A 25,941-nucleotide genomic window follows, 5' to 3' on the forward strand; every position below is an offset into this window, starting at 1 on the left:
TTTAACCCCTCCCTCATGCACCTGGGAAATGCTACTGAACTAATTGAGCATCTACCACTATCTGTATGTATGTTGTTAGAGGCAGAAGGGAGCCCATATTAGGAGGAGATGTGGGTCCTGATATGCCACATGGAGTAGTCTGGGGTTGCTCCAAGGTAGGTAGCTCTTAGTTTGGATATATCAAGTAAGGAGCCATTATCATGTGGCTCCTTGCTGGTTAATCGTAGACCCAATTTAGGGTAACGGTGGTGTGGGGTGCGGTGCTCCTGGACTGGATGGGCTGGGTGGCTTTAGTGCGGCATGCCCTTACATTCTATTAACACTTTCCCCTCACTAACACTATCTCTATCCTATTTTAATTACATTCATTTATCTCTCCCTTTTATATAGCTTCGGCTTCTTATCACTAATTATTAACACTTAGTATATCACAGGCATGCCGCGCTGGGCTTCCCAGCTTATGATGGTTTTTTGGGGTGCCGCACCCTGCACCTAGATATAGCGCTAGGGACCCCCAATATACAGAGAAGCCTTGACGCAGCTTGGGGGCATAGCATACACCTGCGCAGGTATATGTAACCAATATCTCTGAATTCTATTATCATGTAGTGTTCTAGATTGGTTACTAGCATTGCTCAGTGTGTTGAGGGAAAAAATGTCTTGTTTTACTTACCCAGTATTTAACCCCTCCCTCATGCACCTGGGAAATGCTACTGAACTAATTGAGCATCTACCACTATCTGTATGTATGTTGTTAGAGGCAGAAGGGAGCCCATATTAGGAGGAGATGTGGGTCCTGATATGCCACATGGAGTAGTCCGGGGTTGCTCCAAGGTAGGTAGCTCTTAGTTTGGATATATCAAGTAAGGAGCCATTATCATGTGGCTCCTTGCTGGTTAATCGTAGACCCAATTTAGGGTAACGGTGGGGTGCGGTGCTCCTGGACTGGATGGGCTGGGTGGCTTTAGTGCGGCATGCCTCATGCACCTGGGAAATGCTACTGAACTAATTGAGCATCTACCACTATCTGTACCCATGACATACTATATTACACTCCGCAATTCCCATGACATACTATTTGACACTCTGCAATGCCCATGACATACTATATAACACTCTGCAATGCCCATGACATACTATATAACACACCGTAAACACACCGTAATGCCCATTACATACTATATAACACAACTTAATGCCCATTACACATTTGACACAAAAGTGCCACTTACCTACATGCTCGATGCCAAGGGGCTTCATGCTCGATGCCAAGGGGCTCGATGCCAAGGGGCTTCATGCTCGATGCCAAGGGGCTTCATGCTCGATGCCAAGGGGCTTCATGCTCGATGCCAAGGGGGACTGAATTTGCTCTTTGCCAAGGGGGACTGAATTTGCTCTTTGCCAAGGGGGACTGAATTTGCTCTTTGCCAAGGGGGACTGAATTTGCTCTTTGCCAAGGGGGACAGAACTGTGCAGCGGCCCGCTCCAAGCTCCCCGCCGCTATTTTCAATTCAATTCAATGCACCGCCAGTATTGTGCAGCAGGGAGGGAGGGTGGGAGTGTTTGTGTGCAGCAGGGAGGGAGGGTGGGAGCGGTAGTGTGCAGCAGGGTGGGTGGGTTCAGTAGGGTGCAGCAGGGTGGGGGCAGTAGGGTGCAGCAGGGTGAGAGGGTGATGGCAGTAGGGTGGGTGCAGTTGGGTGCTGCAGGGTGGGAGGGTGCATGCAGTAGGGTGCAAGAGTGGGTGCAGTGGGGTGGGTTACAGTAGTGTGCAGTGGGGTGGGTTGCAGTAGTGTGCAGTAGGGTGCAGCAGGGTGGGGGCAGTAGGGTGGGGGCAGTAGGGTGCAGCAGGGTGGGAGCGTGATGGCAGTAGGGTGCAAGGGTGGGTGCAGTAGGGTGTGTTGCCATAGTGTGCAGCAGGGTGGGTTGCAGTAGTGTGCAGGGTGGGTGGGTGCAGTAGGGTGCAAGGGTGGGTGCAGCAGGGTGGGAGGGTAGGTGCGGTGGTGTGCAGCAGGGAGGGAGTACACCTTACTTAGCCAGCCGCCGGTTAGCTGCTCACCTCCCACCTCCCCCCTGTCTGTGCTGCGTCCTGAGTCTCCCCCCACCCCCTGCCTGTGCTGAGTTGCATATAATAGATTATGGGTTGGGGGAGGTAAAACTTCCAGACTTGTCACATGATACATATGAATCAGGAAGGAAGTGATCTCTCTGGTCCTGACACTTGGGGGATATGAAAGGGTTAAGGATCTGCTCTGTATCCTTCCCCTTGCCCGCTCGCTCACCCACCCGCTCCCCTGCCCGCTGTGTCCGGGAGAGAGACATGTAGACTATGTAAAATTCATCTCCCGCTGGACCGCTAGCCAATAGGCACTCGCGGTCCAGCAGCCAGCAGTTGATTGGCTGCTGGACCGCAAATGCCCATTGGCTAGCGGTCCAGCGTGAGAAGTGAATTTTAGATAGCAGCACGTCTCTCTCCCGGACACAGCGGACAGGGGAGCTGGCGAGCTGGCAGTGCTTCTGGCACCCGGAGCTTGTGCTCCACCGGCTCCGCCCTCGCTATGCTTCTGGCGCTGCCTATACATTACGCCCACACCAGTTACTTACAGTAGCAGTGCTGCCTATACACGTGCCCACACCAGTTGCCGACAGCAGTAGCACTGTCTAACCATATGCCTACACCAGTTGTCGACAGTAGTAGCACTGCTTATACATATGCCCACACCAGTTACTGACAGTAACGCTGCTTATACATATGCTCACACCAGTTACTGTCACTAGTATCGCTGCCTATACATGTGCTCACACCAGTTACCGACATTAGTAGCGCTGCCTATACACATGCCCACATCAGTTGCTGACATTAGTAGCGCTCCCTATACACATGCCCACATCAGTTGCTGACATAGTACACTAACACTTTAGTCTCCTGGCAGCTCATCCTCTCCTGTGTCTTCAGTTCTGCTCTCTCATAGCCCTGCCCCATGCGCTTATGTAGTCCCGCCCCCTCCCCATGTATCCCCGCCCCTCCACACATGTAGCCTTACCCCTTTTCATCCGTACTGCTGACCTGATGTTTAGGAGCCTGAAGGGAGCTCTGTGCCTCCGGCCCTGCAGTGTGACAGGCGCAGCAGCAGTAGCCACAGAAGACAGCATGGGATGCAGAGCAGGGACAGCGCCTCTCCTGCCCGGCGCCTATCTGCATTCCATCCTCTGCTGAGCTGGTAGCACCTGCCTTGAGAGAGCATACTTCCTGTGGAAAGCCACTCCCTGTCTGATGGTCATCCCTAGCCGGCTTATATGGGCTGCAGCTGATGTGCAGTCAAGCCTCCACACAGGGCCGGCGTAAGGATTATTGGCACAATAGGCAAAACTTTAACCTGAAAACCCTGGCCTGTACCCAACCCTACACTGCCACAAATACCTATTTTCCAGACCCTTAATTGGAAGTATGCAGATGGCATCCCAGAAGTCCCACAACTGACGATTGCATAATGTACAAGGATGACTTCCTCATACTGTAGATATCCTTATTTCATTGACAGGCAGACCTGGTGGTTGCCCACCAGATCTCACCACCCTAGTCAACTGCCTAATGGTAGAGCTGGCCATATGTGCCCATGAAGGTAGAAACTACAGCACTAGGATTTATTTCTGACATATGTTGGAACCCCTCATTTAAATGACTGTGAAATTCCTATCATTTCAAGGGGGAGCAGCCTCACACAGATAAACCAGAAGAATGTGAAGAAGAAAAAGGAAGTCTGATGATGGTGCACTTTATTGACAAAAGACAATAATAACAATAAAATCTAACTTTTTATAATGACATATATGTGTGCACATGCCTATCAGCTCCACTGTGCAGATGTAGGGGCAGTATACAGATGTGCCCTCATACATGTAGCCTTAATACACTATCAGGAGTAAGACGCCTGATGTGAGTGAGCCTCACTGAGTGGTGCAGTGGCCTTTTCACTCAAAAGTACATCTGTATCATAATGCTATGCAACACAAATGCACTAATTATTCTGATTTTGTGACACATATATGTGTGTGTCTGAGTCTTTAAAAGCTGTTCTTGCTGCATTGTAGCACATTGTATCAGATTCTATCTATTATCTGCTATAAAGGGGCTAATAAAATAAGTATAATCTGGTTGCTATGGGCAACATCACATCTACCATACAACTCCCAATTAGTAAATGTACCCCTGTGCGAGCCACTTCTTATACTCAGACAGGTATATGTGTGTACTCTAAATGTAACAGTGCAGGATCAAAGAAATCGTGGACTGGACTTATCACTCGCATTGACATTAAGACGCAAAGTTAAGCAAAACAGACGTTTGGCGCAATACCAGCCACATAGGACCTGGCGCACTGATGGTCGACAGCGACTAGGTGGACACCTATAAATGGTCGACATACCCTTGCTCGACATTGAGAGAAGGTCGAATTTAACATGATTGACACTGAAAAGGTTGTCCCAATTTATCTCGGTTTTGGTGTCTATGTCAAGATATCTCGACATGGACGCCATATCCCCTCGTATGGCTTGCTGTGCTGCCATCTTTCTGGGACAGTGCCTCGCTGCGCTTGGCACACAATTACAATCTTACTCTATATACCCACTTGGTTAGTCCTGTAGGAACCAAATCGGTCTAAACAGAAAAACCATGAAAAACACATGTCGACCGTTTCAAGGTCAGCCATGTCAATGTCGACCTTATGCTTGTGTCAACCTTCTTGTTAATGTCGACCTAGGGTATGATGACCATTTATAGGTGTCGACGTGGTCACTGTTGACCATTAGTGGTCCTAGCGACTGGCGAACTAGACATTTTAGACCCAGGGACCGGATACCATTTGGCAGGGCTGCATCCACAACTACAGTAGATTGCTTTTTACATAGTACAACTCAAAATCTATGATCACAGGATGATGTATAGGAGTATTCCAACGAGAAGATGGCCTGATGATCATACTGTAGGAAGAGTGTAATAATAAAGGACATTGGGTGATTATCGGGTTACCTCTTGCGAACACAGCAATGCCCAGGAGAGAAGGGGTGTGACTCTAGTACAGGACGGGGAGGTGGGTGGTCATGTTCCGTGCACTGAGCATGTGCAGCAAAGTTGGAAGATACAACTTTTTTGGGTCTGGAAAGAGAGTTTCCTCCACACAGACATAAGGGGCACAGGAGGGAGCACAGCACGCAAGGCAAAGACTCTTCTCCCTTCCGTCGCCTATTGCCAGTGCCCTAGTTGCTAATGATCTACTGATCATCACAGAAGGTAGCCAGCCCGTCCCGGAGACTTATCCCGACTGTGTCCCGGCCAAGGAAGGAGCACAATGGGGCTTTTCCAGGTGCCAGGACTTATTCTAGGTAATGCTGGCTGGGGGATAATAGAATGGAATTGTTTATACATGGATGTAAGCTTCTCTCTGTGTCAGAGCCCTGTGACTGTGATGTGGGTCATACAAGGAATTGTTCTAATTACCGGCAAAAGCTAAGAGCAGGATTGACCTTCAGGATTCCGTTTAACCCCTGCGTGTCATTTCCACGGTAGAGGGGGTTTCTGTGCAGTATGAAAAGCAGGCTGATGTTTAGGTTTATTATTACGGTATAATGGAATATTTAGCAGTGTTTCTCCCCAGGTGCTGCAGAATATGTCTCATTCATTGCATGGCATAATTAATAACTTCATACAGTACATTTTAGTTTTTCATGTGTAAAACCCGTGGATGTTGCACAGTGAAGGCTACACGGCTAGTTGGGTGTGTCTGTAGGGGTTTGTTCCAGATGAAGTTGTGCAATATATAACCCCCCAGTTCTTCCTGTTAATAACTAATGAAACCTGTATGTGAGCAGCATGTGAACCCATCTGCCAGGGAGAGCGCAGTTAATTTTTTACTAACTGAGAAACTGCTTGCTTCCATTTATGTACAAGCAACTAACATGTTCTGCCAAACTTGGGCTTTGTCTTTAGTTGAACTACAAGAACCAGCTCCCCCATGCTCACTCACTGCTGGGGAATATACTGTGGGGCAGATGGATTAAGCCTTAACATCAGCTAAAGTGGATGGGGATATAGGTCCAGCTGATCAGCTCCTAACTGTCGTGTTACAGGCTGTTTGAGGAATGGCAGTTAGGGGGTGATTGGCTGGGAATTCACCATCCACTTTATCTCTTGTTAAGGCTTAATATATTTGGCCCAGGGAACACAGCACAGCAGGGGAGTGGTAGATTTTTCCCTCCATTGAACTAGAGATCATCACTCCTCTTCTTTTGGGGGAAAATTAAAAAAAAAAAAGATGAAAGTTTCAGCATTTCTGTGCCAGAAACTAGGGATACAGTATATTCTAGCACTTCTCATCGTGGTAAGTAAGATCTCTTAGTGACCCCTTTCTGTTTATCTGGCAGACTCCATATGGAATTTGCTGACACACATACTGACTTTAGTCTTAATTGGGGCTGTGGGGGGCTAACGAATATTATTGTATAAGTGATGCATTATCTGCCGATGGGATAGGATATTTACAAACTACAATTTATTGAAATCTTTTGTTTTAAAGTGTCTCAGTTCCTCCCCACCCAGTGCAGAATTGGTTAGGTATGATGTGGTCCATGTGAGGTTCATCTTTCTTTGTCCTAGGTAGGGGAATTTTATCATGGGACCTTGTTAATTGAATCATTATAGAGTAGCAGAATCTGAAATGGTCGACATGTGAAAAGGTCAACATGAGTATTTTGTACATTTCAGCACATGGACCCAAAATTAGTGTACCCCATCCCCTCACATGGCACAATTTGCTCGGCATGTTTTGAGCAATGTGCCTCGCGTTTTACCGTATGGACCTATTGACTGTCAACCTTGGGAAGCGGTACATCTGTCAGAACAGACTTAGGTCGACTGGCCCCAAGGTCGACAGGGTTAAAGGTCGACATGGGCCAATGTCGACATGGTTTAGGTCGACAGTCATTAGGTCGACATGAGTTTTTCACTGTTTTTTTACCCGAATGTCGACACAGTCGACATGGACACAGTTGGAGTTGAGCCGCAGCCCCTCGAATCGCTCGCAATGCTTCGGGCACGGTGCCTCGCTACACTCGGCACACTATTTTATTCTCCCACCACGCCCTAGTGGATGGTAGGGCATGAAATACCGCCTGTCGGCACACGTCGGCTCAAAAAACAGTGAAAAACTCATGTCGACCTAATGACTGTCGACCTTGGCCCATGTCGACATTAAGTCAGGTCGACCTTGATCCATGTCGACCTTTAACCATGTCGACCTTGGGGCCAGTCGACCTTCCGGGGTCGACCTACTGTAAGTCTGATCTGACAGATGACCGTTTCCCCAACCTAGTAACCAGATATCAGTTGCTATTAACCAGATATCAGTTGCAAGTGTAAATTGAATAATTGGGTTTTGAAGGTGAGAAACTAACTAGGTTTTCTGGAAGTGTGATACATCAAAGATTGATGCAAATGTAATTTTTCTCCGCACTCCCATTGGTTTCAGTTTTTACTTGTATGGGTCATAGGGTCGACTCAATGAAGGTTGACCTGGCTAAGGTCGGCAGGGTCAGAATGTTGACACAATCCTTAGGGCGACAATGGGAAGGTCGATGGTCAAAAGGATTGAAATGAGTTTTTTGAATGTCGACATTTAGACCTTCTTGAATGTACCGTGTCCCCTCGCTGGACGTGGCACTTCGCTTCGGAAACACTATTATATTCTCCCATCACGCCATAGTGGATGGTAGGGTATGAAATACCGCTTGTTGGCAAAAAAAAGTGTGAAAAACTCATGTCGACCTACAGATGGGGCTAACTTCATCTTTGCAGGGCTGGTGTGTCTAACGCCAGCCCCGCCATCACGCCAGCCCCGCCAGGGGGCGAGCACGCACGAGACGCTCGCGCGCCCCCTGGGCAACGCAGACTGCCTCTGGTCCTCGCCGCCCTGAGCGCCCCCCTAACCCTGCCCATCTCCCTGAAGCGGAGAATGGCAGGGACACGCAGCGTCCCCGCCGAGAGACTGGGACGCGCGTGCGTGTGAGACGCACGCGCGTCCCAGTTCAGTGTAGCCCCTACCAACGGTGCTCGCCAGCGGGGAGGGTCTGGCGAGCCCCGGCCAAGGATGGCAGGGGCTCCATCTGTATTCACTGTTGACCTAATGCTTGTGTCGACCTTAGCCATGTTGACATATTTGAGGTGACGACCTAAGCACTATCGACCTTCCGTGGTCGACCTAATGTCTGTTGACCTTCATAGGGCCGACCTATCCCATTTTTATTATGGGCGCCACCTAGTGAATCAGATCTCTGCTATTAAGTGGTATGTGTTTTAGTAATTGATCAGTGTATATCAGTAGTTTTATGGATTATATAAAATGAAACCAGTTTATTCACTGAGCTTTGACTCTCTGCCTTTTGGGTAGAAAATCTATGTTTCTGATGCAATGAGAAATACTAGAATTGCCAGACTAATAGAAAACATTATACATTCTATATAGATCTAATTGGGCCGACATACGCGGAGATGTGCTGCTGAGCATTCTGAGCCATGCTATATATCTCAGAACGCTCAGCACACCGCGCTGCATACGGCAATTATGATTTATCCAGCATGCTGCATATTATGTTCCGGGTGATAGCCACGTGCTGGGTCACGCATCTTTATCACTATGGCCCCTGCACACTTATGGCCTCATTCTGATTGACTCGCAAGGCTGCGAAATTCACAGCCTTGCAAGTCCATCAGACGCCACCCTCCGCCCGCAGTGCCGGACCCCCCCCCATCTCGCACGCCATGCCCCCCCACACGGCTTCGAATGGATGATTTACATAATCATCCAATCACAGGTGGGGAGAAATCATTAGATGGTAGCCAACCATCGAATGATTTCTCCCGTGCACGCAGTTCAGAGTGACTAATATAGTCCCTCTAAACGGCGGGCGCCCTGTGCAAGGACAGGGCGGGAAGCTGACATCCGGTGATGTCAGCTGGCGCCCCCCGCATGCCGTCTAGGGCACGCACCCTGCATCTGCACATGCGCAGGAGCGCGTATGCGCAGACACTAAACATCGGTTCCCACGGAGGACTGAAGGAATCAGAATAGGCTCCTTAGCGTGTAGGGGCATTTCCTAAAGCGATCTAGTGAGACCGCGTACAAAATGCCCCTAGATCGCTACGTGTGGAGCATTTAAGATGATTAGAGCCCAACAAGAGGCTGTAGCACAAGAGTGTTTAATTACCGCAACAGGGAGAATAAGCATAGGCAGTATAATATGAGCCAACAGTCTTTTATTAGACCTAATGGGTACTATACAGTCCTCTTTCATGAAGAAATTCTTGTGCAGATATTTAAAATGCACCCACTGCAAACAATGATTTTATTGAAGTATTCACACTTGAAATCTGATTTTGTGCGCGTCTCCGTGAATGGCTTCCAGAACGCCTACTCAGCACTGTGCACTGGAGATCCTTCCAGAAGTTCAACTCCTCCCAACATCCTGGACACCGCTCTACTTCATTGCAGATGCCACTTGCTTGGGAAACCCATGTACTGTGCTGGAACAAGGCAGTTGCAGGAGTTGCCTCCTGGCTGGTTACTTAGATCAAATTGCTTTTACATAGCTACAAAACTTGTGTTTATTTTTTTATATAATTAGACATGTATACAAATGTGTGTATATAACAGTAACATCTTCATTACAAATTTCCGTAGAGGTCACAAAATACAAGAGTTTACATTCTAGGATGAATAACTAATTACAGGCATTATTCTGATGAATTTATTTATTAACAGTTTCTTATATAGCGCACACATATTCTGCAGTGCTTTACAGAGTATAGTTGAACATTCACATCCGTCCCTGCCCCAGTGAAGCTTAGAAGTGATGTTACCTACCACACGTACATGTACACACAGATATTCTAGAGTTAATTTGTTTGGAGCCAATTAGCCTACCAGTATATTTTGTGGGAGGAAGCCGAAGCACCCGGAGGAAACCCACTCAAGTACAGGGAGAATATACAAACTCTGCACAGTTAGAGCCATGGTGGTAATTGAACCCATGACCTCAGCGCTGTGAGGCAGTAATGCTAACCATTGCACCATCTGTAATGCTCATGGCATTGCGTTTAGATGCTGTTTAGGTGCACAATAATGACATTTGTAGCTTTTATAAAGGACACTTTATACTAAGCAGTGCATTATTTAATGCCATCATTTGACGTTGGGTAAAAAGTGCATTTCCATATTGAAATTAAGTCTATTACTAGGTACTCAGTATCATGCCATGTAAGTAGCTTTATAATATAAGGTAGTTATTTAGACAAAAAAAATGTAGGAGAAACCGATAACACTTTGATAAGGTTTCCAATAGGAACACAGATAATGTAGGAATCTTGCCATGCCTGAAAGGAAGAAGACTATTGAGTCCCAGTGTTTATTCAAGTCTTTGAAGTTGACTAGGTTGTGGAATTTTGTGTGGTTATCTGATTAGTTTAGAGTGATTGCATGATCATGGCAGGGGGCCCTTTGTTGCTAGTAAAGTACCCAGGTTTTTTTGTTTGCAGACCTTTTAAATAATTATGAATGAGTTCTTCATTGGGGTTTTTTTATTTTTATTTTTTATTTGCTGTCAGCACATAATAGTATGGCTAGATGTATATTGGGGCCTATTTAGGAATATAGGTGCAATGCCCAATACCAACAAGACCTTAGATTAGCCTGCTTGCATTAGACCTAGAATAGTGCAAGTATTTTTTTGTTTTTGTAAATAAAAAGTGCATGGCGTACCATTGTAGCCCCCAATACAGATGGTGTAATGGTTAGTTAGCATTACTGCCTCACAGCACTGAGGTCATGGGTTCAATTCCCACCATGGCTATAACTGTGTGGAGTTTGTATATTCTGCCCATACTTGCGTGGAGGGTGGGCTTCCTCCGGGTACTCCATTCTCCTCCCACAATCCAAAAATATGCTGGTAGGTTAATTGGCTCCCAACAAATTAACCCTAAAATGTCTGTGCGTGTACTTGTGGTAGGGAATATAGATTGTAAGCTCCACTGGGGCAGGGACTGATGTGAATGTTCAAATATTCTCTGTAAAGTGCTGCGGAATATGTGTGCGCTATATAAGAAACTCTGAATAAATAAATAATAACTTTAGTAGCAGCAGTAACAGGTATTTAACCCGTACAAAACTAAAATTCCTATTAGCACCATTGTATTTTTGATGATTCAAAATGTCTGGATATCGCTATTAATGACCGATTGTAATTATCGCAGTAACCAATTAGGGGACTTTTTTTAAATTGGTATTGGTGAAAAATTGACCCACGATTGGGTGAGAACACATGGGATTGGGTGATAAATGCTGGGAGTTCTGGATTAAGGCACACAAAGCATAGTACCCAATACCAGCAGGTATGGGGGAGAAGGGCTAATAGGCCGAATCTATTAGCAACAGTGAAGCATTGATGGGAGAAGACCCTTTTATCATGTGCAGTGCTATTACACAGCAATAACCTCCTGGATTAACCAGACCACCTTGTTATGTGCATTCAAACCTAGACTTTGTTTTCCTCTTGCTGTAATACCAACCTCTGTGCTGTTTCTGATGCTTGTACTTCGACATTGAGTCCTACTGGAGAAATATGATATATAAATAAAATTGTTGTTATACTTGTAAATGTAATGGTACCGCTGAGGCGTACTGATATGTCTTTGTAGTGTTCCCTTTAGGCAGTTTTATCAGCTTGCTTGCAGTTTCCAATTGCCACTAGGGATGGCCATTGACCAGCGATGATTAGGAAACATCGATGGTTTATGGCTGCTGTCGAATAGTTTTGCCATCGATGGGGGAGAACCAGATGGTTTCCCACTTTCGATGTCAAGTCTAAACTAATAGTTTAGTTGTGCTTTTTCCCGGGACACGGAGCATAGCTCCGCCCAGGACACCCGTGAAGCCCTGCCCCTGTATACTGATTGGCCCACAGGCCAATCAGTCAAAGAAAATGGATAACCATTGATATGTAAAAACATTGATGGTCATCCATTGCATAGTTATATACCATCGCTAGTCAGTTGTACTTTTGCCATCGATGGCAAAGGCAACGATGACCATCCCTAATTGCCACCACGTAAATAGATGGCATGCACACAGCAGCAAATCATATTGAGGGGAGAGCTTACAGAATCACCTCCTTAAGTAGTTGGCACACCCTCAAGAATAGTGAATTGGGGAAGTGTCACAAGGACACTCCTACCTGGCTGGTAGTCCACACCACGTTTTCAGAATAATTCATGCCAAAAGTGTGCACAGGGAGGCCCTGTCCTCTCTCTAGCACCCTGCTCGCCATTTAGGGGGAACACTCTCTTTGTTTTTATATGGGCTGAATTATGTAACGTTGCAAGTATTTAAATTGTTGTGAAAGCTTTTAAATCCACCACTTTTATCTATGCATAATCCTCATACAAAATGGAACTTCACCTAAAAACCCTGTGTCTAGAACCTCTCTATTCTCAAGAAAGCTGTCTCCCATAAAATATGACTTGGCATATGTTCTGTAGTATGTAATCTCCTTGCTAGAACACACTTTGTAGTATCTGTGAAAGTAAGCTTTAATGTGTATTCATCCAGTTGCATTACTTTTTGTTTTTATAGCTGTGCTGTTAGGAGCTGCCCAATCTCAAGAGCCAAATTTCAGCCATGGCTGTGCAGAAGGCAGCTGCTACCCAGCGACCGGTGACCTGCTGATCGGACGTTCAGAGCAGCTGGATGTATCGTCCACATGTGGTATCCAGAAACCAGAGTCTTTCTGTATTGTTAGCCATCTTCAGGTAAGGCATCTTTTTCTCTAGTCTACTTGTTTTCTCCTCCAGTCACTCTCCACACACTTGTGAGTAGATATTTTCCCATGAAATATGAGCAGTGAGAATGGGTAGAGCAACTCCTAAGGGGGATCTGCAGATCTTCCCAGGCACGGATGATGCTCTCCCCCACAACATTCCCCATTAAACAGAAAACATCTGGCTGGAGCCTGGGTGTAAAGTGCATATTCACACACACATGCATTGTTTAAACAGTTGCATCTGTAGAGTGTTTCCTGTCCTTGTTTACACTGCTTTCAAACTGGAAGACCTTTCTTTTCTTATTTAACCCTTACTGTTACCTCTATTGCTTCAATATAAAGTTTACTCTATGTTACTGGGGTCATGTTGGGTGACATAAAACTTACATTTTTAAATTTTATTTGTACACTTGTCTGTCCTGTGCCATTGCCGTTTACTGTCTGCTTTCAGTTCCTATGATTCAAGTAAGTGTCCTATAGCAAATCACTTTCTGCATAACAAAGATCATCTAAAGACTTCCTCTACTTACTGTCTAATACCTTACAGAACATCCTGTGTTCCTAATGAGCACAGTAAAATACTATTGTCCTTTACGGTAACTGTTTTTGTTAGTTCAATGTCTTTCTTCCACTGTTAGTGGCTTCTGATCGTGGTGTAAATCCATGTTCCCAAATACTACAGGGAGTTATTTCATTTATGTGACCACTTTTAAATTCAGGGAAGTGTAAATACGGGTACATATATTTTATAACTGTGGGGTAGATTTATTAAAAAGGATTTAACATTCTTTAAGTGTCAGAACCCACTTCACCATATCGTGGTGAATCAGGTTCTCTCATCGGCAGCATGTATCATCATTGCTGCATCCGATATGGGAATGCATAATCCTCCCTTGATGGGGATATGCATCCTCCCCTGATGGGGATATGCATCCTCCCATATCGTCTGTGCATACCGTTAGATTCTTTGATGTGCACATGCATCGGTGGTGCTGTATCCTCGGCGCATGCGCTGCACAACTTTGTAAAGGAGGTGAGGGAGAGAGTTGCACCACTTATCCCCCCACCCGACACTGCCTTCAGCACCGCAGTTTGCAAATTAAAGGCTACATTTCCAAAGTTCAGAAGCCAGGTGGACTCCCCGCTGTGTAGCTCTTCACATAGGTACTGGGGGTAAGGGAGTCGGGTCAGTGAGGGCAGGAGACCCACAGCGCCACATCAGCCTGCCAAAGTGCAGAAAAAGAATATATGAAGTGGGCTGCCACATCGACATTTCATAATTTGCACAGCATAGAGAGGTACAGTAGAAAACATAGTGCTGCTCGTTAAACACCCGCATCACGTCCTTGCTAGATCAGGGGAATCGATATCACCTGATATAACGTACGGGGATAGCGTATATACCCCTGATCGCCGTATCATACATCTACCCCACGGTCTGTTAATCTACATTTATTTATTTATTGACAGTTATATAGCGCACTCATAATTCACAGCATTTTAAAGAGAATATTTGAACATTCACATCTGTCCCTACTCCAGTGGAGCTTACAATCTATATTCCCTACCTCATGCGTGCACACATTCATTCTAGGGTTCATTTTATTGGGAGTCAATTAACTTACCAGTATATTTTTGGATTGTGTAAGGAAACTGGAGCACACCCACGAAATCTCGAGGAGCATATCCAAACTCTGCACAGTTAGGGCCATGAGGGGAATCGAACCCGTGATCTCAGCGCTGTGAGGCACGAATGCTAACGATTGCAGTCAGTGCTGCCCCAAACTTTTGTTAACCGGTTTTGCTACTGGAAAAGCTGCCTTTGTATTCTATTACAAATACATTGGGGCAGATGTATTAAAGAGATAAACATGAGGGTTATAAAGAGTGATAAATGTCCAGCCAATTAGCTATTGACTATCATTTTTCAAACACAGCCTATAATATGACAGTTAAGGCCCCCATACATTAGGCCAGGGATGAGGAACCTTCAGCCCTCCAGCTGTTGTTGAACTACACATCCTAGCATGCCCTGCAACAGTTTTGCTATTTGGCCATGCTAAAGCTTTTGCAGGACATGCTGGGATTTGTAGTTTAACAACAGCTGGAGGGCTGAAGGTTCCTCATCCATGCATTAGGCCAACATGTCCAAAGGACAATTTGGACCTGATTGCCCTGGCAGCTCCCCAGGAGGGCTCTCACTCGATTTGGCACTTTTGGTCATTGGGTCGATCAACGGAACATCGATATACATTGGGTTGACGACTGACGGTTGACATGGGCTAGGTCAACAAGGTCGACGTGGGTTTTTCACTTTTTTTTTCTCCCTAATATCAACATGGAAACCGCTATGCTCGCCATGCTTCTGGCCCGGTGCCATGTCGGCTCAATAAAAAAAAGTTAAAAACCCATGTCAACATTTTGATTGTCGACCTAGACACAGTCAACCTAATGCTTGTGTTTACTTTCCAACCATGTCTACCTTAAGCATGTTGATCTAGCCCATGTCAACCTTCAGTGGTCGACTGAATGTATGTTGACCTAAGGACTGTATACCATTACCGCAGGGTTACTTCTGGTGGTCACACTTTTTATTTCTATCTTTTAGGGGCGCTTCTGTAGAGGACACCCATGTGACATGGAATTTTTTCAGGCCTTAAAACCTACGCCCTTTATAAAGTCAATAGCTGGATGTGCCGTATCACATTTATACCAATGAGAGTTAAAAGATTTTTGAGGCATAACGTTTTCTCTCCTGGAAATAAATGAAGCCAGAATGTCAACAGTAGCCATACAGTAGACAAATGTTGACATATTAAAACGCCAGTACACTTATCTGTTATTGTTAGGGTTAGTCTAATATATACAAAATCTTGTCTTTAAACTGTTTGGTGTCAATGCTGACATTTACAAACACGTCGTCATTTTAACTATTTTGACAGTTTTGAATATCAAAACATTGTCAATGTAATGCCCATGTCGAAATTTGCTTGTAGACTGTTCAAATGACACCAACTTGGACCCCTAAAAGATAAATGCTGTGCTTGGGGTACTGAGCACACACCTCTGCTCTAGCGTTTAATGATGGCTATATTAGGCAATGCCTTATATATTAGCTTGAACCACTTCATGTTTAATATATTATCATCAAAACTAGCTAAGTATGCTTCTTCTGGTCTATAGCAAATTCCAAGTAAAGAGCAATGTCTAGACCACATCCTAGTCACAGTAACCCTTCGCAGCTAATGCCTTGAGGGGCTGTGAGGCAGGCCTAGTAAGTCTGCTGCTGAGGGGCCAATAGCAGTGGTGCCTCTCTTGTGAAAATAAATATATATGTGAAAGAAGCAGCGTCACTACAGGTACTTTGTGGTAGAAAAATGGTTTACTGAGTTTGGTCAACAGTGTTTCGGGCTAGAGCCCGTCATCAGGACAAGAACCTTCTTGTCCTGATGACGGGCTCTAGCCCGAAACACTGTTGACGACACTCAGTAAACCATTTTTCTACCACCAAGTACCTGGAGTGACGCTGCTTCTTTCACCTATATCCATTTACCGGAGTTACTTTCGGGGTTAGGCGTGCACCCAGGCCAAGGTATTCAGTGGAGCAGGAGCCAGTGGGAAGTGCCGGATCCCACGAGATGGCCTGAATTATGTTTCCCATTTTAGGCAGCAGTATTAGAGTCTAATGTTTTCAGTGATGATTCTTGCTCTTACCAAAGCATTTTTTCAATAATATTTATTTACACAAACATACATTTTTCACATAACAGTGGTTTCCTGTGGTCCCTTCTATCTGATTTCTGTTTCCAACGCTGTCAGCCTAGAAATATGCCGCTGTGATACAAGCAGTAACTGCATAGTGAGCAGGAAAATAAAGGGAGCAGCACAGCAGAGTCAGTTTAAACTCTGCCCAGGAAATACATTGCAGCATTTTTGACCCATGGTCAAGGAGATATAGGGCCAGATGCAATAAGCCTTGTAAAGTGATAAAGTGGAGAGAAAGTACCAGCTCCTAACTTCCATATTACAGACTGTGTTTGAAAAATGTATATGCAGGACATACTGTAGATTAGTCCGGGAGGGTTGGCCACCTTTCCGGGGTCCCGATTTTCGGGACCCTCCCGGCCATTCCGGGGGGGTAGGCAACGCTGATATAAATCATTTTACAAGATTCCTCTCAGATGTAGCAGTACACACCTTCGCTTCTAGGTACCACGTTCACAATCTCTTTTCACAATCTCTCCATATATGGAACTAGACACACCCTTTGGGTGGAGCATGGCACGCCCCCTCAATGGGGCGCTTTGCAAAATTCTACTGCCAACTACAATCTCCCTGAAATTTAGTTTTCAAAAGTAGGCAAGTATGACATATACAGTATATTATGAGAACATCAATTAATTTATGAAATCTATCAGCTGACCCAGCAACTTAGTCATAGGGTGAAATTTAAGAGGATGAGAGATTCAGAAAGTGAGAGATTTGGTAAGAAATCTCCAGGATTTTTTTAAAGCAGCAATCCTTTACACTGCAAAATCAAACTGGTGTGTACTCGCTAAATCATTCAGCTGGCGTCGCCGCAGATGCAGTTAACTATATCGGTGGTGGCAGGAATTGCCCAATGTATACAGGGCTTAAGTCACACTTGGCTTGTTCTGTTCATTCTTCTTCTCTTTATGTACTTTGTAATGTGCTGTGGACCGCTGGTGACGTCTGCTGTCCTATCAAAAACAAGATAATACTTCTCTAATTTTGGTCATTTTTGAACAATGGTGCAGTTAAGGTGTTTCCCATAGCAACCAACCAGGTTCTGTCCCTTTGCTAGGGAATTTCTTAGAATAAATGCACACATCTCTTTATAGTCATTGTATGTATTGTATGTTTAAAGTTGATTTATAGTATACTCCCACCTTCTTAACGCTAAATCTCATATTTTAACACTTCTAGGGGGATCTATTTCTGTAAAAATGGCACTTAATTAAAGCAGCGACCCCACATATATGTCATTTTTTGTTAAAGAGAAAGTGGCATATTCAATGAGCCCTGGGCTTACCACTGGCTTGTAACAGAGCCTGGGGCTATTCAGTTGCAGCACATAGTAAGCATCACCCTCTGTTCATTAAGCACTAATGTTTGCACCCTCCTGACATCCATTGTAATTAGAGCTTATTTTCCCTTACTGCAGCTGCTGTGAGTGCATCAACACATAGATTCCAGGATGTGCCAAGACCTATGTGCTAATGCACATTAGCCTTGGCTTTACCACAGGAGGAAATGGGCTTAAAATGTTATAACTCCAGGCATTAAAGCTCAAGGCAATCCTTCTGCATAATCCCAGTGTCTAAAATAATGTGCTACTTAAAGTACTTTTGCATATGATTCTCTCTTTTTTTTTTTTTTTTTTTTTGGTATTCTCCTACAAAGCATTAACTCCTTTTCAAATTCTCTCTGAAGAGAAAACAAAAATGATTACATGACATTGTCTGTCAGTCTGATACACAGGCTCACAGCTGCTAGCATGTCATGTGTTGTCAAATGGGCATGAAGTAAGTATCAAAGTGGTGTTCTAAAGCATCTCTGTTCACTATCTATAAAGAAGTTTCCAAGTACTTTTTATAGTTTGAAATTCTTTGGAATTTTGCTAAATATTTCAACCTAAAGCCCTCATATTGGCTATGTAATTTGTTTCCCTTTGTTCAGGGTACAATGACCGTTGTCATTCCAGTCTATAGTTTTGTATTTATATCTCTCTTTATGCATAAATACAATTTGTGTGAGGGTTTTTTCATTGGTAAAAGTGAAATAGCCAATAGTATAATGTGTAACTTTTTGTGCTGGAGACTCTGAACTCATTAATAATTTGATTAAACTGTAAAATGTTTTCCCTGGCAGGATGAAAAGAAATGCTTTATATGTGACTCCCGGATGCCCTACAATGCTGAAGACAACACAGAGAGTCATCAAATTGAAAATGTGGTCACTACCTTTGATCCAAATCGTCTAAATCTGTGGTGGCAGTCTGAAAATGGTAAATTGTGATGGTTTTGTGCAAGTCTTCTTAAATTTTCACTTTAAACCAGATAAGCCTTTCATGTGGCTACATGGCCCATATACTGTATAATTAGAGTGTGTACACACGGATGATTACAGTGATTGTTAAGAACATATTGGTCTGTTCCATCTTTGAAGTATTAAAATGGTCAAACAGTTTCCCAGAAGACGAGGTCGGTCCATTCGTTTAATAGAGATCAGAATGGGGATTTGGAATGTAATTCTACAAATTGTGCCACTGAAACCTGGGAGTACATATTTACACATGCTTTTGGTAATATATATGTTCACATAAGGTTTTGCTGAATAAAAAGCTAAACTCAACCCCCTAGTACATATTGAAATGGGATGAGTCCTAATTTGTTAAATTAAATTTCTCTGTTGCACTTGATAATTTGTAGCCTCTGGGGAAAGGAGGGATTATTTGGGCAAATCGGAAGGTTTTTCATAAATCTAAATTTTGAAAGAAATAATACAATGTAGAATTTGGCAAATAACAAAATAAACTTTTTTTTTGTCCCAACTACAGAGCAGGGAACTTGTAAAGCCCCCCCCCCCCCCCCCACACACACTTCTTGATCTAGCTATGGACTGATGTCATGCTGGTGAACTGATCATACAATCAATGTTCAAAGAAGCAACTTTCTATTTATTAACAATAACAGTTTAATGATAGGATTCTATAATTGAAGTGTTTGTCCACTGAAATCTATTGTCTGCCAGGCTATGGTGTGTAAAGCAGTTAAAAAATGGCAGGGAGTCGATTGCGATTGCATAGTAACTATCTGGGGCAATATTGGAGAATACAATACAATAAATCTGATTTTCATCAAGGAGATCAGAGAGAACAGCCTCTCTATGTGCAAATGTAGTTAGCTGTCTTTTTTACACTGTACACTACTATATGTGAAAGCCTTATTAATTGAAGAAGACCTGTCACTTGACATGTCCTTGTCTGATTATGGATCATAGACCATGGACAACAAAGCTTTAGTATTCCTAGCCTAATATTCCTAATCTAATTGTCTCTTGCTATATTGTATGAACGAAATGTTCTGAAACATCGTGAATAAGGAAAGAAGTGAGTGGTTGGATACGGTTAATCAACGGTATCATTTTTGTAAAGGTGTAGTGTGGGTTTCCCATAAACTATTAGGAAAGTGTATGGGTTTTTGTTGTGATTTTGTAAATCTATAGCTAGCCTTTTATCATTACAATTGATAATCAGTGTTTTATTGCTGAATAAATGCAAAGAGTACAGGACGGAAAAAATAGAAAGAAAACACAAAAAGAAATATGTGTGCAACTTTTTATTTAGAATTATATTTTTTAATATATGTAACTTGTTAATGCACAGTAATGTTATCACGGACCATGTATGTAAGCTCTCCTAGACATAAGGGAAGACCGCACTGATTCATAGACACTAATATATATACATGTACTTTCTTAATGAAGGCCTGGAAAATGTCACCATTCAGCTGGATCTTGAAGCGGAATTCCATTTCACTCATCTCATCATGACCTTTAAGGTTAGGAATCCATGACATCTACTTGAAGATACAATTGCTTCCAGTGTGTGATAAACTTATACAGTATAAGGGGCTATTGTTAGGAGACTGTACGCTGTGCATTGAATTAATTCATGGGAAAGTTACAGAGCAGAATGTTTTTGAGTAGAGTAGTAAACGTGTTGCATCGTATCAATATGCTTTTTTTAAATTTAGGAGGAACTGATACTTAATTTATGTCCTGGATTTAAAAAAATTCTTATATAAGCATTTTATCATGTGTTTACTGAAGTAAAACATCTGCATACACAATGCCTTTTGTATGAGATCCAAACAGCTGTCTGGGAAGAAAATATGGCGTGTAATATAGATACTGTGTTATGTTACTCCTAGGCATATTACAATTTAGCCTTGCCCTTGTGTATTTGGCAGGCACAGATGTTTCAGAGTGCTTGGCCAAGAGCTTTATGGCTGGTCAGACTATACACATTGTAATGCTTAAGTTTTACAGGCGGATGTTTATATTAATACAAAATGTCATGCTTTCTGTAGACTTTCCGCCCAGCTGCAATGTTAATTGAGAGGTCATCTGATTTTGGTAAAACATGGAATGTCTATCGATATTTTGCTTATGATTGTGAGTCTTCGTTTCCTGGAATCTCTGTTGGACCAATGAAAAAAGTAGATGATGTCATCTGTGATTCTCGATACTCAGACATTGAACCTTCAACTGAGGGAGAGGTATGTTTTCCTTTGTATAATAGATACATTGTATGTGTGGTGGTTATTCTTTTTTTCACAATTTTTTTTGTTTGCTTGTTCTATAGGTTATTTTCCGTGTCTTAGATCCAGCGTTCCGAATTGATGATCCATACAGCCTCAGAATTAAAAGTAAGCTGTGCACTGTGTCATTTAGATTTTTTGAATAACGACATTCATCTTTAGAAGTTTTTTTTCTTTTTTTTTTAAATATCCTCCCTATGTAATTATTACACTTAGGGGAGATTCTGCCTACAGTGTTGTGTTTTTTTCTGTCACTTTAGAATAAGAACACATAACCGTTACAGTTATGTTGCCTGGCATCAAGAAGCTAAGAAATCCCATGAAAGAGAGAATAGAAACAGCCGTACATAATATATCTACAGTCACTAAAGTACTGACATCACAAGGGGTGCATGTCCCAGTGGGGACTGCGGGTCCATAGTTACAAGATACTATTCAATGCCTAGTTGTGCCATTGCCTGCCCCCACTATCATATCAGAGTTGAAGCCCAAACAGACGGATCAGTGGGAAGAAAATATTTTATTGTATGCAAGAGACTTGCTGACTGTGTCTATAGATGTAGGCAATTGTTCATTTTGCTTTACTAAGCAAATGGAAATAGTGTTCCTTCATTTGTGTATCCTCTGAATAATTTAGCAATAAATGTTGTGATTGCATTTGGTAAACATTCTAAAATATTTTTGTCCCAAGGTTTATTGAGGATCACAAATCTGAGAATTAAGTTCTTGAGACTCCACACTTTGGGCGACAACCTGTTGGATTCAAGAGTTGAAATAAAGGAAAAATATTACTATGCCATCTATGACATGGTGGTCCGGGGGAATTGCTTCTGCTATGGACATGCTAGTGAATGTGCACCAGTCAAAGGCTATCCTGACAATGTGGAAGGAATGGTAACTACGACATATAATTTACTTTACAATATATTCTGTAACATTGTTTCTTGATGTAAATAAGAAAATCTGCTTCTATGATGTTACAAGTCTTTAAAGCTGTGCTAGCCTACCACCGAATACCATATATACTCGAGTATAAGCCTACTTTTTCAGAACATTTTTTTATGCTGAAAAAGCCCCCCTCGGCTTGTACTCGAGTGAGGGTTCCATTTGAGTCAATAAGTTTTCCCAGTTTTTTGTTGTAAAATGAGGTGCCTCGGCTTATAATCGGGTCGACTTATACTCGAGTATATACGGTACATACAATTTAATACCTGACCTGGCAAGAACCCGGGAACAACTGCTGCCCAGACTGTTGCTCCTCTGATGGGCCAATTTTAAAATCAGGGACTCTAGAGGGGGGTTGTAAGCACAGAGATCCAGAATCCAGAGAATGATCCTTCCACACCGTTCCTTTACCAGAAATGTTAAATAATTAATTTTTGTATTTGCTGGTTTTGTAGTATAGAATTAGCAGAGCCATGTAAATACCAGCTAATGAAGTGTGTGTATTGTATATAAGATGACTATGCAGCTTCAAAAGTAAACTCTGGTTTCTCTTTACTTTCCTAACAACCCTGTTACTATTGTTCATTGTTATGTTATATCTGAGTGATGGATTTAGGTCATAAAATCCATAAATGTGTTTAAACTGCTACAATGAGAATGATTTCCTGTCATCTATATATTTACTGTAAAGGGAAACTACAGGTTATATGCTATATTTAAGATGACTTTACCGGGTATGGGTCATATTAGGTCAACATGCATTGGATTGACATAGCTTACGTCGACATATGGCTTAGGTCAACAGGGTTGGAAGATCAACACAAGCATAAGGTCCACGTGAATTTTCCAAACATTTTTTTTTGTCATGATTGTAAACATAGTCAACATGGACATAGCCAAATTGTACCACGTCCCCTCACATGGCTCCATGCTTCAGACACTATTCTATTCTCTCTCCATGCCCTAGTAGAAGGTAGGGCGTGAAATACTGCCTTTCAGCTCAAAAGACCCATGAAAAGCTCATGTTGACCTAATGCTTGTGTCGACCTTAGCCATGTTGTCCTACTTCATGTTGACCTTCATTGGTCGACCACTGATCATATCCGACTGTATTTAATCAGAAAATAGACATATGGGCATAGACAGCAAAATAATGTTTTTGCCTATTCATTATATACTGCATTGATGTGAACAAAGTTATCATATGGATCATAGGTGTCTTGAATGTTAAAATAATGATGTTCCTTTTAACTCTCCCATCTCAGTGAGGGGTAAATTAACTAAGATGGGAGTTCTATTGAATATGGGATGTTGCCTATAGCAACCAAAAGCTTCAAAAGTGATAAACAGCCATCCAATCAGCTCCTGCCTGACATTTTTCAAACACAGTCATGGCATGGCAGGTAGGAGCTGATTGGCTGGCTGTTTATCTCTCTCCATTTTATCACTTTTGAAGCTTAGAGCATCTGCCCTATGTCTATTATCTTTTTGAAGGTGCTAAATAAATAAGTAGAATATGATTGGTTGCTATGGGCAATAAACCATATTTAATAAAACACCCATCTTAGTAAATGTACCCCTAAGTGTCCTCTCCCTGGGAAACTCTTCATTATCTGCTCAAAGCTACTGGCAACAGGAGGGGGGCAGAGCTGTTGTATCATGGCAGACTAATCCTGCTCTAGTGATTGTTATGACGTGAGGTGTGTGGTGACAGCAACACCCGACTAGACATGCTGTCCACAATTATTCTACACTCAAGTGCTGTATTCACAACACCCATGTTAGTTGGCATCTGTAATCCTGGAGGGAGGAGCAGTACAATAATCATCATTATACAAAAGGGTGGAACACCTCAAAGGCGTTATATTTGTAATTAATGAAGGGATCTCTGTCAGAATTGTATTTTCTGTGTAGAAAACAATGGTGACAGTGCAATAAGAGATTTACTGAATGTGAAATACATCTACATTATGAAATGGCATCTTGTTCCACTAGGTGAGAGGTCTACAGAATAACATGTCTCATGTGCGCTCGTGTATTGTTATTCCCATGTGTGACAATATTGTATGTTTGTGTGTGCATGTGCGCTTAGTCAGCATTGCTTGATAGAACTGATTATTTATATTTTAGCTGTATTTTCCCTCTAGATTGAACTTCTGCTAACTGCACGCTATTATGTTAATACTTTATTATGAAGTATCTGCTGTAAATAACCTGCACACAGATGGACCCCCCTGTCTAACAACTTCCTGTTCTTGCATTTGAGGTGCACGGTCGCTGTGTTTGCCGACATCACACAAAAGGTTTGAATTGTGAGCAGTGTCTGGACTTTTACCACGATTTGCCTTGGAGACCAGCTGAAGGCCGAAGCAGCAATGCTTGTAAAAGTAAGTTCTCAGATAATTTATCACTTCTCTGTTTGTGCTTATGCATGTATTTAATAGCCTACACTGTCATACGGTCAGTCATGTGTACACAAGGTGGTACTTTTATCACCACTAGTGCTTCTCTCCTTTAGTGCTCCAATACTTCTCCTTTTCATGTGTCTTTGGCCTGACTGTCGTTTTTAAGTATTCTTTTTTTGATCCAATGAATCTACCTTCCCGTGCATACAATATTAGGCTCAATTGACATTATTTCTTGCAGGATGCAATTGTAATGAGCACTCTGTGCACTGTCATTTTGACATGGCTGTATACATGTCAACCGGCAATACCAGTGGGGGAGTGTGTGATGACTGCCAACATAACACAATGGGACGGAACTGTGAGCAGTGCAAACCATTCTTCTATCAGCACCCAGACAAAGACATCCGGGACCCAAACATCTGTCAACGTAAGTATGATCCTTCAGGAAAAAAAGTCTCGCTCGTTTTCATCCTGGCAGCCCTCCATCGTTGCCTAATCACAGCAGCTATTGTTTGCTTTAATGGGGTTGATAATTCAAGAGAAATGTTATTACTTTATATGGATCTTCTCTAAACTCAGAACTGTTTTTCTTCCCTGTTTAGAATAATGTACAGGGAAATAAATTTGCTGTCAATGAAAAATAAGCTGATTTATAATGTTAGTGTATTCTCCCTTGGTTTAATTCATCATAACGTTTTCTGAAAGATCATGTTCTACAAACTCTTCTTGATGCCTTTATTTGTGGCAATAATTACAGTACTTTGTCCCTGTTCCAGCCTGTAATTGTGAACCAGCTGGTTCCCAAAATGGTGGCATATGTGACAGCTATTCTGACTTCTCGATTGGCTTCATTGCTGGCCAGTGTCGTTGCAAGACAAATGTGGAAGGTGAACGCTGTGATCGGTGCAAGGAGGGGCACTATGACTTGAATGCAGAAGATCCAGATGGATGCCAGCGTAAGATATATTTGTTATAGTTAATGTAATGTGTTTTGTGACCTGTTGTCCGCTGCTTTATTAAACTCTATATTGTCTTGTTCTTGCGCAGCTTGTGGATGCCACCCTCTGGGGACTATTCCTGGTGGCGATTCCTGTGACTCTCGAGATGGCAACTGTTACTGCAAACGTTTTGTGACAGGAAAGAAATGCGACCAGTGCACAGTAAGCACTTATTACATTTTGGAAGTTTGTTTTTTTATGTAAAGTAGTTGAGCTATTTCAAAGGTTTGCAAAAAAAAAAAAATGAGCTTGGAAGATGCCAAGGGGATCTCATTAGTAATGTAGGAAGTCTGCAGTTATTTTGAACACCAGTAAAAGTGGGTCATTTTGCTGGAAAAAGTAGGATTTGGGAGGCAAGTGCTCCCATGGGAACATCAACCG

General features: G+C 42.9%; 1 protein-coding gene across 1 annotated transcript in view; it reads left to right on the top strand.

The window, feature by feature from the left end:
- The first annotated feature begins 5,132 nt into the window (after positions 1-5,132).
- The window catches only part of LAMB1 (laminin subunit beta 1), a 65,089-nt gene continuing 44,280 nt past the window's right edge, over positions 5,133-25,941 (top strand). Inside the window, exons 1-11 of the mRNA XM_083182948.1 lie at positions 5,133-5,382; positions 12,678-12,853; positions 18,757-18,892; positions 20,374-20,447; positions 20,979-21,167; positions 21,254-21,317; positions 21,901-22,103; positions 24,421-24,541; positions 24,801-24,989; positions 25,339-25,518; positions 25,610-25,722. Of these exons, the coding sequence (XP_083039074.1) occupies positions 5,349-5,382; positions 12,678-12,853; positions 18,757-18,892; positions 20,374-20,447; positions 20,979-21,167; positions 21,254-21,317; positions 21,901-22,103; positions 24,421-24,541; positions 24,801-24,989; positions 25,339-25,518; positions 25,610-25,722 (1,479 nt within the window). The 5' untranslated portion in view covers positions 5,133-5,348. The remainder of the gene's footprint in view (positions 5,383-12,677; positions 12,854-18,756; positions 18,893-20,373; positions 20,448-20,978; positions 21,168-21,253; positions 21,318-21,900; positions 22,104-24,420; positions 24,542-24,800; positions 24,990-25,338; positions 25,519-25,609; positions 25,723-25,941) is intronic.

Source organism: Crinia signifera, chromosome 4 (assembly GCF_055691185.1).
Source record: "Crinia signifera chromosome 4, ASM5569118v1, whole genome shotgun sequence".
Taxonomy (NCBI): Eukaryota; Metazoa; Chordata; class Amphibia; order Anura; family Myobatrachidae; genus Crinia; species Crinia signifera.